Source organism: Podarcis filfolensis (genome assembly GCF_964270895.1).
Source record: "Podarcis filfolensis genome assembly, chromosome: 2".
NCBI lineage: Eukaryota > Metazoa > Chordata > Lepidosauria > Squamata > Lacertidae > Podarcis > Podarcis filfolensis.
In genome coordinates, this window is record NC_139605.1 from 84407961 (window position 1) to 84423590 (window position 15630).

The following is a 15630-nucleotide window of genomic DNA, read 5'->3' on the forward strand; positions in this document are numbered from 1 at the left end:
AAAAATATTCTGTTTCCTTCATCCATATCCTATGTCCAAGCTGGAAAATGCATCGGGTAAGAAACTTGTGACTGAACGTCACTGAAAATGAAGGATGAACGCATCAAATATTGACAATGTTTTCAATAGCAGATATGGATTGCACATCGGTTATTTGTACCATGGAGTCTAATTTAATGCTTCTTTTCACAAGGGTGATTGCTTCACTATCTGTGTTGTAACACACTTCCTGTTCATCCAGACTGGCAGGTTCAATGTGACTTTCAGGTCGGCTTGTTCATTGGCCATGAAAGCTCTCCCAATTTATTCAGTCTTCGTATGATTTGCTGCACTACATTTGACAAAGGTAGATAAGGCAGTGGAGAGTTATATATTTCCTTTCAGGGTGGGTGTGTGGCTCACTTGATTTCAGTCAAAACTTGGTGGCATTTCCAGAATTTATTTCCTGCGAAGTAGATCAATTACTTCTTGACGCTGGTTGAAATCGGGAGATGCCAGCTCAGATCTGACTAGGAATCTACTCACAGAGGGGTCTGGCGTATCATCCTTACTGGTATTAGGATGCCCATGGATGGATAAAAGGGTGAGGTTGTCGGTGCTGGGCGGGTGGTTGTGTTTGAATGTGGATATTATGGTTTAAAAGTATATATTACAGTCAGACCTTGGTTTTTGAATAGCTTAGTTCTCGAACATTTTGGCTCCTGAATGCCGTAAACCTGGAAGAGAGCGTTCTAGTTTGTGCACTATTTTTGGAAGCTGAACGTCTGATGGGGCTTCCGCAGCTTCTGTGGCTTCCGATTGGCTGCAGGAGCTGCCTGCAGCCAATTAGAAGCCACGTTTTGGTTTTCAAACATTTTGGAAGTTGAACGGACTTCAGGAACGGATTAAATTTGACTTCCAAGGTACGACTGTGTTTAATGGTTGTGTTAAAGGAAATGAGCTTTCATATCAGTTACATGTAAGTCTGTACGCAACCTTGATGTTGAAGAGCATAGAAATTAACCTATTTTCAGCCCAGGTCTAGAGCTTATGTGGATGATTAACCCACCTTTCCTAATGGAACACATACTGGAAATAAAGGAACTAAGATTATTTGGAGAAGGTTGGAGTTGGGGTTTGGCTGGGGTTCTAATAAGCAGTTGTGTTTTCACCTTGTCTTTCTTAAGTAGTTTCCTGGATATATTTGACCAAAAGAAGAGCCTCAGAGGAAGATGGAAGTGGCTGTAACAGGAGCTCTGCTCCTTCTCTGGGTTCTCTTCATCTTCATTTTTTCATCCTCAAAAATGTACAAGAAGAAAAGTCAGCTACCTCCAGGCCCCACTCCCTGGTTCTTCCTGGGGAACCTGCTGCAGAAAGATGTCATGCCTCTGAGCAAAAACTATTCAAAGGTAAATCCATTTCTTGTTGCGGTTTCCCTCTGTTCCTTTGTCGCTGTGGCGCGGCATAAACAACCATTGTCTGGAATGAAGCAATGTGTAGAGGAAGGACAGAAGGTTAATTGTTCCCTCTTTTGCTTATATACTTTTCCATTCTTCCTTATAATAAAGGCCCAGATTTCTGCTTCCCTTCTCTTTCCTTATTTTTATTTGCATTTTTTATTACTTGATTTTACTAGGTGTTGTTGTTTTTTACTGTTGGCATGTGTCTATTTTGCATGCTTTTTAGAGCTTCCCTGAATCAACTTAAGATCCCTCCAGACCATTGGTTTATTCAGCATTCATCATTCATTCTGATTTGCTTGCACAAAACTTAAAAAGAAGTTATATCTTTATTGAACAATTGTTCTGATTTGCTTTCAGGGTGGTTCTATGATAATGAGCATTGATTCATTCTTCATTCATCCTGGTTAACTTGCAGGTTGCTTATAGTCATTTATTCATCCCAGGCTTTTCAATGTATTTCCCCATCGCTTTCAAAACAGCAAAAAGTCCTCTTTTTTAAAGTGGATTTATTGCACTAGGATTATGTTAACTGCACAGACCCAAAATTATGGTATGTGCTTGAATCCTTCTTGCAAAATAATGACAGTCTGGAGGCACCCTAACTGAAGGACTCACAATAAATAGCAATATTCATTTAGAAAAAGCACATCAGCAGCAATATACATTAGATTTTTACTTTTTTATTTATTTATTAAATTTCTAAACTGCTCATCATCTGCCGATCACAGGGTGGTTTCCAAGATGGAATTCTGAAACCATTAAGTTGCAAGCTAGCTGCATTCGGGTATATGTGTAAACACATCCAGTCAAAGGTAGTGTAGGCACATTGCCAAGCCCTGTCCCTTCCACTGCATGATACCTATAACATGTGAAAAGCTCTCCACTACTCATGGAGACTCTGTGCATACTTTAAAAACCTGATTGTGGTTGGTAGGTCACATGGGAGTAAATTCCAATATACTTCCATAACAGTATTGCACTGTAACCTAAATAATTTTTAGAAGATCACTTAGGGCAGTTGTCCCCAAATGTGATAAATAACAAGCTGAAGCAGAACCAGGCAGCATGTCAAGAAGCATGGCTCTGTATTCATTGATTGGCCTAGACATAATTATATGGTTATGCTTTAGAGATATGAAGCAGTGGTTGATCATACTGAAATGTATGATGTAATACCTATTGCAGTGTCATACCTGTTAAAGTGAATCAAACACCTGATGAAGTTGGTGGGGCTGAATATAAGATTTCACAAGACTCTCTTTCTTTTATGGAGGCAGTTCTAAATGCGGTTCCTCCTCATTCAGGAAGAACAGCGTTCTAGCAGCCCATTCTCCCAGGAGCCATCCAGATGTCCTTTTTATTGCACATTCATGATTATTTGTACTGTACTCATGGTGACATTGGAGTAGTTATACACAATCCCATTTCAAATACTGTTTGCACTTGCAAAAGTCCTGAGGTGGACACACTGTTTTGTTCCAGTCAGTGCACGTCCCATAGCTTCCTGTTCAAATACTGTAGCTAGTAATAGCCCAAATGTTCAGGTGTATGTGTCTTTTGTTGCACTCCAGTATATACAATGCATAGATGTAAATTTTATGAAATAAATAAATGTATCCTTCTAGATGGCAATAATGTAATAATACTGAGATGCATTGCAGAACAACTAATAAAGCTGAATTCTGCCACTAATGCACTGTTACTGCATCAATGACATGTTGCAGCATATGCCTGCAAAACCCCGCACAAAACAAGCTGCAGGTGCCCTAAGAGATATTGCAACCGTTCCTTAAGATAATTACTCCAGTGGAAGTTTCACTGCCTAATTAAATAACACTGTCTTTGTGTCTTCAGCTGGTTGAGAAATATGGCCCTGTGTTCACTGTCTGGATGGGACCCAAACCTATGGTCGTGCTTTGTGGATTTGATGTGGTAAAAGATGCTCTGATGGATCATGCTGAAGCGTTTGGTGGGCGTATTAACAGCCCCATCAGTGAACGAATGGCCAAAGGCCATGGTAGGCTATTTCTTCTTATTTTTTATGTATAGCTCAGCTCTACTTTGATTTGTAATGCAGTCCCCAATTCAGGGCCAAACTAGTTGTGTGAGTACCAATCACATTTTGTTCATAAATAGCCAGCACAAAGAAGTCTGAGTAATCTTGGGGCCATAGACAATGGGAAGGAGAAGCTTGACTCTCTCTACTTGCCATCAAAAAGTGTCTTTCTAAAGCTGTATATGCATTTCAGGGCAATTTGTTCCCCATGTGCAATAATGAGAGCTTTTAAGAGGCAATTAGAAACCTCAGAGAGGTGATTTTTGTTACCATGGTGGCATGTAGAGAGAGTCTAACCTCCATGGTCCCAGTTTTGCTCAGACTTCTCTGTAGCTGCTATTTGTATAACCATGATAATAAGCATCATGTCTAGGAAAGAAAGAAAGACAAACACTATCAAGCAAGGCATTATTGTTTGCTGTGGCCCGCTTCTTCAAAGAACCATTTTTGAAAATCAATTCCCCCCAAAGAAGCTGCTTTCCTGCCCCCAAGGGAAACTGTCCCGCCCATAAACACTCATAAATATAAACTCGCCACTCAAAACATCATCCATTTATTGAGTCTGCAAACTGAAAATAGCAACTGTATATGTTGCTACGTCTCTCCTGGGCCAAAGCATGCCATTCTGAACATGGGTGACATGATTTCACTTTCCCACCCCAACAGCAGCCAACACTGTGGCCTGGAGTCAGGCAAGGCAGTGTGTCATGTCTCCTGCCATCCATTAGTATGCTGAACTGGACGTACTTACTCTACCAAAGAGCAAAAATCCCTTACACAACACGGGATTTGGCTGTTGTGGCCTACCTTATCAAGATAATTGAGAGAATGACCGCTCCCCACATTAAATGGGGGGCACCCTTTGCATGGTCGTGCGCAGCCCCCTCTACCCTATGTGGCACCATTACCACAGGCTTGGCTTCATCTTCATCTTCCCCAGGTGGGATACCTGGAGGTCTCCGCCTAACTCAGCCAGTTGCCCAATCCCACCTGGGGAGGCATTGCCAAGGTCATCAGTCCGGGTAGGGAGAGGGACCACCTGCCCACACAATAGGGGGAGAATCTTACCTGGGACTGGGCTGTTGTGGCCTACCTTATCAGGATAATTGAGAGAATGGGAACAACTGGTTGCTGAACTGTAACTACAAATGGGGATATAATTTTAAGGTGGAAAGCACCAGAACCACCTTTTCATGTAGAAACTTCCTGCCGGTTCCTGTTGGGTCAAGAACTGACGGAATGACCTTCCTCTCTTTTTTCCCAGGGATAGGCAACTCTAGTGACATGGAATGGAGAGAGCTGCGCAGATTCACAGTTATGACACTGAGAGACTTTGGAATGGGGAAGAGATCAATGTCTGAGAGGGTACAGGAGGAAGCTGTTTGCCTGGTGGAGGCACTGGCAGCCACAAAAGGTTATCTAGCTCATTAAAAAATAAAACCGAGAAAGCACTATCCCAGGGCAAGGAGAGGGCATTTATTCGATTGTACCGGTATATTGGAATGGGCACCTATAGTATGTAAGCTTTTGACATAGTTAGAATATGTGGCTGTCGGGCTCAGTGGCTGCAGAGAAGCAAGCTTTTCCCATTTGTACTTTCAACTCTCTGCACGCTCATGTGAACCCCAACTCATGTGTTGAACTTCCAGCTTAATATTTTCCACTAATCCAGTAATGCCTATGACAGTCTACCTACACTTCTTAGGTGTGCATACTGAAGATTATACTGTGTGCAAATTGTTTCAGTGAAAATTGTTGGGTTTATATTTATTTATTTAATTATATACGTTACATATTCAAATGATATAGGTAAGACACATAACTTTGAATATTCAAATACTATAAATAAAACTCGTCATGTATTCTTCGCCTTTAACATTGCAGTTGTATATCCACATTTAATCAACTATTGTTACACCTTTTCCCATAAACACTTGTGACTCCCCTCCCCCCCCCCATGCATGGCTTCTTTGATTCTATTTACTAATACAGTGATACCTCGGGTTAAGTACTTAATTTGTTCTGGAGGTCCGTACTTAACCTGAAACTGTTCTTAACCTGAAGCACCACTTTAGCTAATGGGGCCTCCAGCTGCCGCTGCACCACCAGAGCACAATTTATCTTCTCATCCTGAAGCAAAGTTCTTAACCTGAAGCACTATTTCTGGGTTAGCGGAGTCTGTAACCTGAAGCGTCTGTAACCTGAAGCGTATGTAACCTGAGGTACCACTGTAATACTAATGTGTTTATACTTACTAACTTAGTCAAAATTCCATCTTCAACATCATAATTCTTGTCTTTGTGAGCTCAGTCTATGCTCATCAATAGATTCTGGTTGGAGCATCTTTGTACCATGTAATCATCAACACATTTCCATTCCTTGGGTTTATTTTTATTTAGTGTCAACATGGCCTTGTGAGCCAACTGAAACTCTGCTGCAGGCAATACTAGCAGAATTGGCATCAAATGAGTTAATTAAGCGGAATGTTATGACAGAGAAATGAGGGGGCGGGATTCATTATTTGGACTATGGATGGGGTAGGTGGCGGGGGTGGGTGGGGGGAGAGAAGAAACCCAGTGCCTCTTTTTTCTGCCTCTCACCTCCCAAAAATTATGTTTAATTAGAGTTTAAAAATAAAAATAAAAATTAGCACAGCCCCCTGAATTGACTTAGGACTGGATACAATTTGAGTGCTGCCCAGGTTGCCCTGAATATTGTGTCGGAGCCAATTTGTGGACCCAGATTCAGGCCTCACATCAGGTCGGTGTCAGGGGTACAGCTGTGCACAGCCCTCTTGATTACAGCATTTTACTACTACTTTTAATTTCTTTAACATTTGGTTCTTGGGATTGATGGAAATGCAATCTACCAGGTTCAAGCTGTTTAAACAGTTTTTAGAGTTAATTTTGTATTGGGGTCTGAAGATGGTGGGGTCCACTTTCATCAGGCCTTGCTGACTGTCTTTGGTTCCTCCTACAGGACAGGGCTTTGATCCGACAGCTAGAATCACATCCGCTGTTTCCAATGTGATCTCATCAGTCATCTTTGGGACTCGCTTTGACTACGCAGACAAGACCTTCCTAAAGCACCAACGCATTATAGAGAACCAAGTTGCCTTATTTCAATCTTTCTTGGGACTGGTAGGTTGTTCCTTCTGTGTTGCAAACATTTTCCTTTCTACCATGAAAAGGAAAAACGAAACCTAGCTTGTTGGAGCATGAACGATGGCACAAAGGGTTCACAAATGTGTGCCTGCCTAACTATCAGATGAAAATAATGTTCTGAAAATGTCTTCGACAGGATTGAGATGGAAATTGACACAATCAAAAAGTTCCAGTGATTTCTTTTTTTTAAAAAAATAATTTTTATTAACCGGCCAATCAAATCAAATCAAATCACATCACATAAATTCCGAATTACAAAGCCGAATTTTGAATTTTGTTGAGGGGACCCATATTTCAAGATCCGAAGGGGGATTCTGATCATCTTCTTGCCACTGCGTTAATGTCCAAATCAGTCCAAACAAAGTTCATAATTCTATCCAGTCTTACCTTGCTGTTTCCACATCACATCTTGTTCATATAATTTCTCTTTTTTCTTCTGATAGTCTCCTTAAGCCGATAAACACCAATAATAATCCTGTGTGAATTTTTCCGTTCTTCCAATCCTCAAATCGAGATGGTTTCCATATTTCATCGCCTTCATAGATAACAGCGCTCTTTCCATCATTAATTACAGAACTGCCGTTCTTAAGTCCCACTGAGGAGTTTCACCCACAATATAAAAACAGCTCTATTTCTCTATTTCTCCTCTCAGACTTAAGTCTTCCGACAGAACTTCCCAATATGGCGACGGAATGTTTAACTGCGTCATTCCAAAGCCCTTATATATTCCACGCTCTTCTTAAAACATGCTTCGGTTCGAAAGTTTATCTCCACACAGCCTTAAATCCACAGCTTAAGTCCTTAAAACGACATTTCTGACTTATGAGGGGGGGGGGATTATTGTTTAATCACATAAAGGAAAGAAAGGAAAGTTTTTTCCACCTCCCCCATCAGTCCCTTTGCCATACCGAGTCTTGGCGTATCGTCTCATGATTTATACTTGTTCCTCCGACTCGTCTTGTTTTATCAGAGATCTCTTCTGTTAGCAGTCTTTACTCCCCTTCTTCCTTGAAATATGTGCATTCGCTTCATCCAAATTGTTTCTTTTGAAGTTCTTGCAGCTAGTGGCACGGATCAGAGACGGCGTCCAGGAGCGCCGAAATCCCACAGGAGGGCATTGTGCCTAGTGCCCCCATCCCCACAAATTTGGGGGTGGCAAGGGCAGTCCCCCACCACAATCCTGGGGGGGGGGGTAGGGAGGCTATTTACTCCCATCACAGCCTCCAATTTACCTCGTGTGGGTCGGAGAGATGTTATTGTCAGCCATCTTCTGATGCGTCCCTAGTGGTCCCCCAAAGTTCCAGTGATTTCAGGGGAGAAACTGGACCCTTGAGCAAGGCAGGCAGCAGAAAAGTTGGAAGACTTACCTGGGCTGTTTACTAATAGCAGCAGATCTCCCTTTCCTTTCCTGCCCCCCCCCTTTACTTTACCATTGCTTCCCCACCCCCTTTAGTTGCCTGACTACCATTTCCCTCTGGATACAATATAACTGTGGAACATTGCAAGAGAGAAATGGCTGCCACCACAAAAAAATGGCAGTCACCAACAGGGGCTACACTTTTTGTATGGATGTCACCGTACAGTTTCCATCCCCACAACACCCCAGTACAATGCAGCATACAGGTTTTTCCTAATGTAAGAAAATGGTACCCAAGCTACTGAAGGAAGAGCCATGAGGGTGTGGGGGAAGGGAGAATTGTTGCTATGAATCACAAACTGCTCCCCAGAAATTTACTGCCCTCATAAAACTTCACAATCAGTAAAGGGAACCACATAAATTTCTGTCCCAGCAGGAGCCTTACTTGTTTCATTTTTCAATTTTAAATAATTGTTGATTACTGGGATAGGTCTGTCTATTGTGCAATATGATGTGCATTAAAAATGGCAGACGTTTCCACATTAGCGGATGACAAAATAGAAGAAAGACTTGTGCAAAATGCACCAATTGCAGGAGAATGGGAAATTCCAGTTGAAAGTGAGAATGAGTGTTGGAACAGACTGAGGCACATTTGTACATCTATAGAGGTATCCTGGTGGGACGAGTTGCTAAGCGTGGGGAGCCACGCCTAGATCATCAGCTAAAACAAGCTACCCAGGATGTCGTTGTTCTTGTTGTTCTGCCCTTCACCCTAAGGTCCCAGGGCAGGTTACAACAATTGAAACACAAAGTTAAAAACGGTTGAAAACAGCTTATATACACCTCAGATGTCAAAAGCCGGAGTGAAAAGGCATGTCTTCAGCATTCGTCAAATCCTGTATAATGAAGAGGCCAGGCACACCTCTGTGTAGAGGAAGTTCCACAACTGAAGGGTTGCCACAGACAATACCTTTTTCTGGACCATGAGCCTCTGAGGGCAGTGCAACAACTAATAGGGTCCCCTTTGCCACTCTTAGCACCCGAGGAAGTCTGCAGGAAAGGAAGTTGTCTTTCAGGTAGTTGGAGCCTGAGTCATTTAGGGCTTTAAAAACTAATATTAACACCTTGAACCAGGCCCAGAGCCAAAGTGGCCACATGTGCAGCTGCTTTATAACAGAGGTTATGTGAGACTTAAACAGAACCCGAACCAGTAATCTGGATTTTGGACCAGTTGACATTTCTGAGTCATTTTCAAGGGAAGCCCCATCATCCCTAGCCCTTAGGAATGAGGTAAAATGAACCAGAAGCTCAACAGTTCCTGCTGGATTTCCAAAATAAGTGATTAAAAACAACTGCTTTATCACTTTTCAGCCAGAATCTTTGTGGCATACTATAAAAAGATGGATTTACAATATTTAAGGCTGTGTGTGTCATCTTCATTTCAGCTGTACTCTGCTCTCCCCAAAATATTGGACTGCTTTCCTGGAAGACACCAAAAGATTTTTTCTGATACTGATGAGTTGTGTGATTTCGTCCGTGAGAATGTGAAACTACACAGGCAGACGCTGGATCCTCAGAACATCCGTGACTTTATTGACTGCTTTCTTATCAAGTCTGAGAAGGTATGTGGGTCAAAAAATTTATTTGCACCAGTATGGGTGCCCAGTTATGTCCTAGTCCATGTGGGGAAGGGATACCAGGCCAACCAGAGTGCCCCTCTGTTTCACCCATGATGCTCATTCGAACAGGCTAAGCTGTCTCCATTTTGCCATCTTTCTTTATAGTGAAATTTTCTCTCTCTCCCCACTCCCTTTCCCTCTGCCTCATAGGAACAAAAGTCTGTGAGTGACACCTTCAGAACTGAAAACCTTGTCATGACAGTGTTTGGCCTTTTTGCGGCTGGGACAGGAACCACAAGCATTTTCTTGATCTCTGGCCTCATGGTGATGTCTAAGTTGCCACATATTCAAGGTATTCAGATACCCCAGAGAAGTTTAAAGTGGATGGGACTATGATGGGCTCCACTAGTAATCACACATGAAAAGACATCCCATGGACTAGGAGGTTTCCATTAGCATTCTGCATCAGCCTGAACCTCCCCTCAATGTTAAAAAATAAAAAGGGTTTTGAGGGCTCCCTGGTGTCTTCAAATGGCACTTATGTCCAGGAGTAGGAACATTGCCAGAAGAGGAGGGACCTCAGAATTCTGGAAGCACATTTTCCAAATGATATTTGTTACAGGAAAAGTCCAGCAGGAGATCAACAAGGTGGTAAGGCTCTGGCACAGAGGAATGAGTGGAAATCACTCAAGAGGAGAATTTGTGTTGGCATGAGTTTTCATTATGTCGGAGAGTGCCCAAGGTTTTCACTCTGTCAGATGAGAAGCAGAATCTGAATCCAGGAAATATCTCTTTTTCATTACAGCAAAAGTCCAACAGGAAATTGATGAGGTGACGAGTGCCACCCGTGCCCCTAGCATGGAAGATCGTGTGAGGATGCCTTTCACCAATGCAGTTATCCATGAGATTCTACGATACCCACTATTAAGTATTGAGACCTTTCCCCGTGCAACGTCTTGTGATACAAAATTCAGGGGGTTCACCATCCCTAAGGTATGATGGCCCAGCATTTTGTCATGATAATTGTGGAGAAGAAATGGAGCAGTTTCAGGAACTGATCATATAAAGGGCCCTGGACTGCCCTCATGGAGGCTGGGATGAGATCAGTAGTGGAGATCAGTGGCGATTTTGTTGGCCTAAGCAAATGAGCTGAAGGAACTAGTGATAGAGGAGAATTTTGTTTGTTCGGTTCACATTTTAAAATGAACCAACGGAATTAGTCTTTCACAGACCTATGCATACAAAATGTATCTTTTATGGGGAAAAGGTGTACTAAAAGCAATGTTTTAGTGGGAAAATGCACACAGAAGCACACAAGAAAGCACACAAAAAGGTGTTTTAGATTTAAAATGGGTACATAAATGGGTACATACATTTAGTTGAATGTAAGGCAGTGTGTACTTATGGAGTAATACAGGAGCAGACCAGAGGAAATCAGCTCATCCCTATTGGAAGCCCATTCTTCTAAGTTAGCTGCCCCATTTTATCATAGTATGGCTATTTCCTAGATAGTCATGAATTGAGACCAATAATGTAAATCTGCCATCTTTTATCCCTGAAGGACACTGCTGTTGTTCCAATGTTAACAAGTGTGCACCGTGACCCTCTCCAGTGGGAGACTCCCAAACAGTTCAACCCAGGACATTTTTTGGATGAGAAAGGCCAGTTCAAGAAGAAAGATGCCTTTATAGCCTTTTCAGCAGGTAACTATACAAGCCTGTGGTAACTTCTGTGCAAACAATGCCATCTCCACTTTCTTTCAAGAGACAGTGTACGGAAAGAGATATGGCTGTGCTGTGGTCTAAACCACTGAGCCTCTTGCCGATCAGAAGGTTTGAATCCCCGCGACGGGGTGAGCTCCCATTGCTCGGTCCCAGCTCCTGCCAACCTAACAGTTCGAAAGCACACCAGTTCAAGTAGATAGATAGGTGTCGCTGTGGCAGGAAGGTAAACTGTGTTTCTGTGCACTGCTCTGGTGTGCTGGTCCTGTGGGTCAACCGAGAGGCGAGGTCCGAGTCCAGTCCGAGGTCGAAGGTGAAATATGGAGGCAGTCCATCAAAACTAAAGCTGGGTGCAGGGCAGGGAGTTGAGTGAAGTCAGGAACAGGCTTGCAAGCAGGGAGTCAGGGCGGGTCAGGAGCTCCGGCAGGAAAGCAGGACAAGGTTCAGGTAGGAACTGGCTACCAACAATGTTGCTCCCGCAACTTGGGACTGGGGCTGGCTGGCTTTTATCTGCCCCAAGGCATAGGGCGGCCCCAATCCTCAGGTGACTCGCCTCTCCTGGCATGGAGGCGAGCACTCCTCCTGCAGGAACTTAGTTCCCTCCGCCTCTCTGCCCTGAGCCTCTGCAGCTCAGGAGAGGCTAGAGGGTTACCGAACCCAGAGGCAACCTCAGCTTCCTCTGACGGGGCTGAGAGTGGAGCACCTGTAGGCAATGGGTCCTCCATCACCTCAGGAGTCAGAGCAGAGTCAGCTGGTGCCTGCACCTGAGGATCCAGCACAGGTGAGGACCCTTCAGGCCCATGCACCTGCCCTGGCTCAACTGGTTCTGGAGGTGGGGGATTCCTCAGGTTCAGCATCCGAATCCAAATCTGAATCCGAATCCCAGGCCATCACATCTGGTTTCACCAGAAGCAGCTTTGTCATGCTGGCCACATGATCCGGAAAAACTGTATGCAGGCAAATGCTGGCTCCCTCGGCCTGTAAAGTAAGATGAGCACTGCAACCCCAGAGTCGTCCATGACTGGACTTAACTGTCAGGGGTCCTTTACCCCATGTTTTGCAATTTCCCTGAAGGATTACATGGGACCCTGTTGTAAGCTGATGGCATGCACCACTTATTGAAAGGAGGCAGTGCCCTCTGTCCAGCTTCTAATAGGCTTCTCCTCACAAAGGCACTGTGATTTAAAGTAAAATGAGAGACCTATAAAGTCATTCCTGGTTGGATGTGCTAGTCTTGTAATTATATTTCCCTCCCTGGTATTTTCTGTGAGTAGGGGATGGCACAAAAACATATGATAGTGTTTGGAAAAAATTAAAGTACATCTGGGTCAGAGGCTAGAAAAGGGTCAATAAACTGGAATCTTTGGAAAACATGAAGTTGAATTCCTCCCATTCTGTCGTTGGAGAACTGCATCAGAAAATTTGTACAAGTGAAAATTTTGAAGATTGGTTGTGTTTCCGTTCTCATATGGTTTCAGAAAGGGTGCATTTGATAGACTGAGCTTTAAATGTGAACTGAATCTCATGTCTCGCCCATCCATAGGTCAGGCCAATCATTATATTATTATTATTATTATTAGTAGTAGTAGTAGTAGTAGTAGTAGTAGTAATAATAATTTTATTATTTATACCCCGCCCATCTGGCTGGGCTTCCCCAGCCACTCTGGGCGGCTTCCAAAAAAATATTAAAATACTGTAATACATCAAACATTAAAAGCTTCCCTAAACAGGGCTGCCTTCAGATGCAGCAGTAGTAGTGGTAATAATAGTAGTACAGTGGTACCTTGGTTTTCGAATTTAATCCATTCCGGAAGACCGTTCGAGTTCTGAAACGTTCAAAAACCAAAACTCAGTACGGAAGCCTCAGTATAGAAGCTGCATGGCATGTTTGACCAGAACGCATAGAAAATGTCCTTAAAGTTATCTTCCCACTTTTCTTGTTTCTTGATGAATGATACCTAACACTATTTCCAGTCCCCAAACCAACATTGCATGAATTCACTAGGAGTGGATCTGCACACAGGAAAAATAAAGCTATAAATAATTCAGAAATTAAATCGTTATAACAAATTATTTTATCGTATAATTTTTTTTTTGCTCTCTGTCGTCATCTGGTATTGCATGTTTAGAACGCATTCAAAACGTTGTTTTTTGGAGCTAAGTCCAAGTTTCCTACGCACTGTGTAGATCTTTGGTTAGCTGTGCCTTCTTTTTCTTTGCCAGGGAAGCGGGCATGCATTGGGGAAGCCTTGGCGCGGATGGAGCTCTTCCTGTTCTTCAGTACTCTGCTCCAGAACTTCACCTTCCAGCTGGTTGGAGCCGCAAAAGATATGGATTTAGCCTCTTTGTTTATGGAGTTCAATGCTAAAAATGTCTGTCCTCTGATAAAAGCCATCAGACGTTCAGTGTGATCTTGTGACAAAAGATAAGCAGAAAGAATGTGGTCAGTGGCTCCCAGAATATTTGTAGTAGGTATAATAGGAGTACTGCGAGGTGCCTTCCTTCACTCATTCAACACCTCTCAGTTTCACATAAGGGTAATAGCCCTAGATATCAGGTATTAAAAGTTTTCTTAGCATGGCAAACGAGAAGAGCCTTAGACCTTTCAATCCCTAATGTCCAGTCAACTGTTCATGGGCTCATTGGCACTTAATAAAATGTGACAAAAGATCATCAACTATTGCAGTGTGTGTGTGTTTTAAAAAGCTTTTCTCATACAGTAGTACTTCGGGTTACAAATTTAATTCATTCCGGGGGTCCGCTCTAAACCCGAAACCGTTTTAACATGAGGCGCACTTTTGCTAATGGGGCCGCCTGCTGCTTCTGTGCCGCCACTGCACAATTTCCTTTCTCATCCTGGGGCAAAGTTCTCAACCCGAAGTAAAACTTCCGGGTTAATGGAGTTTGTAACCTGAAGTGTTTGTAACCCGAAGCGTTTGTAACCTGAGGTACCACTGTATACTGTTATAAACATTCACTCTCTTCTACCGATTAAATTGAGGGGATTTTTATTCTCTCAAGTATACATGGCTTCTTGATTTCAGTTTAACTACAAATAGGGCTGGGCAATATCTGGTTTTCAACATTACGAAATATCCCCAGCTAAATATTGCAATATACCGATATATCACAATGTCTGAAATAAGGATGGAGCTATGTAGAGGCATTGGCTGGCTTCATGGTTTTCCCCACATTGTGATTTTGCATGGCACGCGTCCGTGCACACACACACCATGATTCACAATATATTGCCAGGTCAAAAATTATGAAACTGACAGCATAATATGGACTTCAAACTGGTTTTGGACGCTATATGAATATATTGCCCAGTCCTAAATACTAATAGGGATGAGAGTGGATTTCATTTTCATTTTCTTTTTAAAAAATAATTCTTATTGAACTTTCAAATTATAAAAACAAATTTTCCACAAATCTTAACTGAACAATTTATATATCCATATTTCTCTCCACCCCCCTTTGGCTTCCCCCTTATTTCTGTACTGATTAAACAAATTCTATACCCTGCTGATTTTACCTCTTATATAGTTGTGAAAGTTTAGTCAAAACCTGCCAATGGGTCCTAATCTTTATACTGTCTTTTTATACAGTTTATAAATGGTTCCCACTCCTTTTTGAAATCGATGTTGTCTCTCTCATGTATCCTCTCTGTCAGCTTAGCCAGTACTGCAAAGTCCACAAGTTTGGCTTGCCATTCCCCCTTTGTTGGCATTTTCTCTGTTTTCCATACTTGTGCTAATAAAATTCTTGCTGCTGTTGTTGCATACATAAACAATCTACAATTTCCCTCTCTTATATCATGATCTAAAATTCTGAGCAGGAAAGATTCTGGTTTTTTAACATAGGTTTTTTTCAACATTTTTTCCAATTCATTATATATCATTTGCCAATATTCTTTAACCTTCTTGCATTCCCACCATACATGAAAGAAAGTACCATCTTTCTCTTTACATCTCCAACATATCTTAGATCCTGTTTTATACATTTTTGCTTTTTTTCTGGTGTGATATACCATCTATATATCATTTTCAAATAATTTTCTCTTAATAATATACAATCTGTAAACTTTAAATTTGTTTTCCATAATTTTCCCATTCCTCCAACTGTATTATTATGCCCAACATCCTGAACCCATTTTATTTGTGTCGATTTTACCATCTTAATTAAAGTCTCTCCATATAACAAAATGTTATATGCTTTCTTCAGTAATTTGGTGTTTCTCTCCAAAATTTCCTTTTGGAAGTTTGAGATAG

At 42.2% G+C, this 15630-nt stretch overlaps 1 protein-coding gene across 1 annotated transcript; it reads left to right on the forward strand.

Annotated features, from left to right (window-relative positions):
* Positions 1–1008: 1008 nt before the first annotated feature.
* LOC310755249 (cytochrome P450 2C8-like) lies at positions 1009–14036 on the forward strand. Its single transcript, XM_083597755.1, has 9 exons — positions 1009–1388; positions 3297–3459; positions 4763–4912; positions 6478–6638; positions 9465–9641; positions 9849–9990; positions 10444–10631; positions 11200–11341; positions 13583–14036. Exons 1-9 carry the CDS (start codon positions 1212–1214, stop codon positions 13768–13770), a joined length of 1488 nt encoding a protein of 495 aa, XP_083453881.1. The 5' UTR covers positions 1009–1211; the 3' UTR covers positions 13771–14036.
* The last annotated feature ends 1594 nt before the right edge of the window (positions 14037–15630 follow it).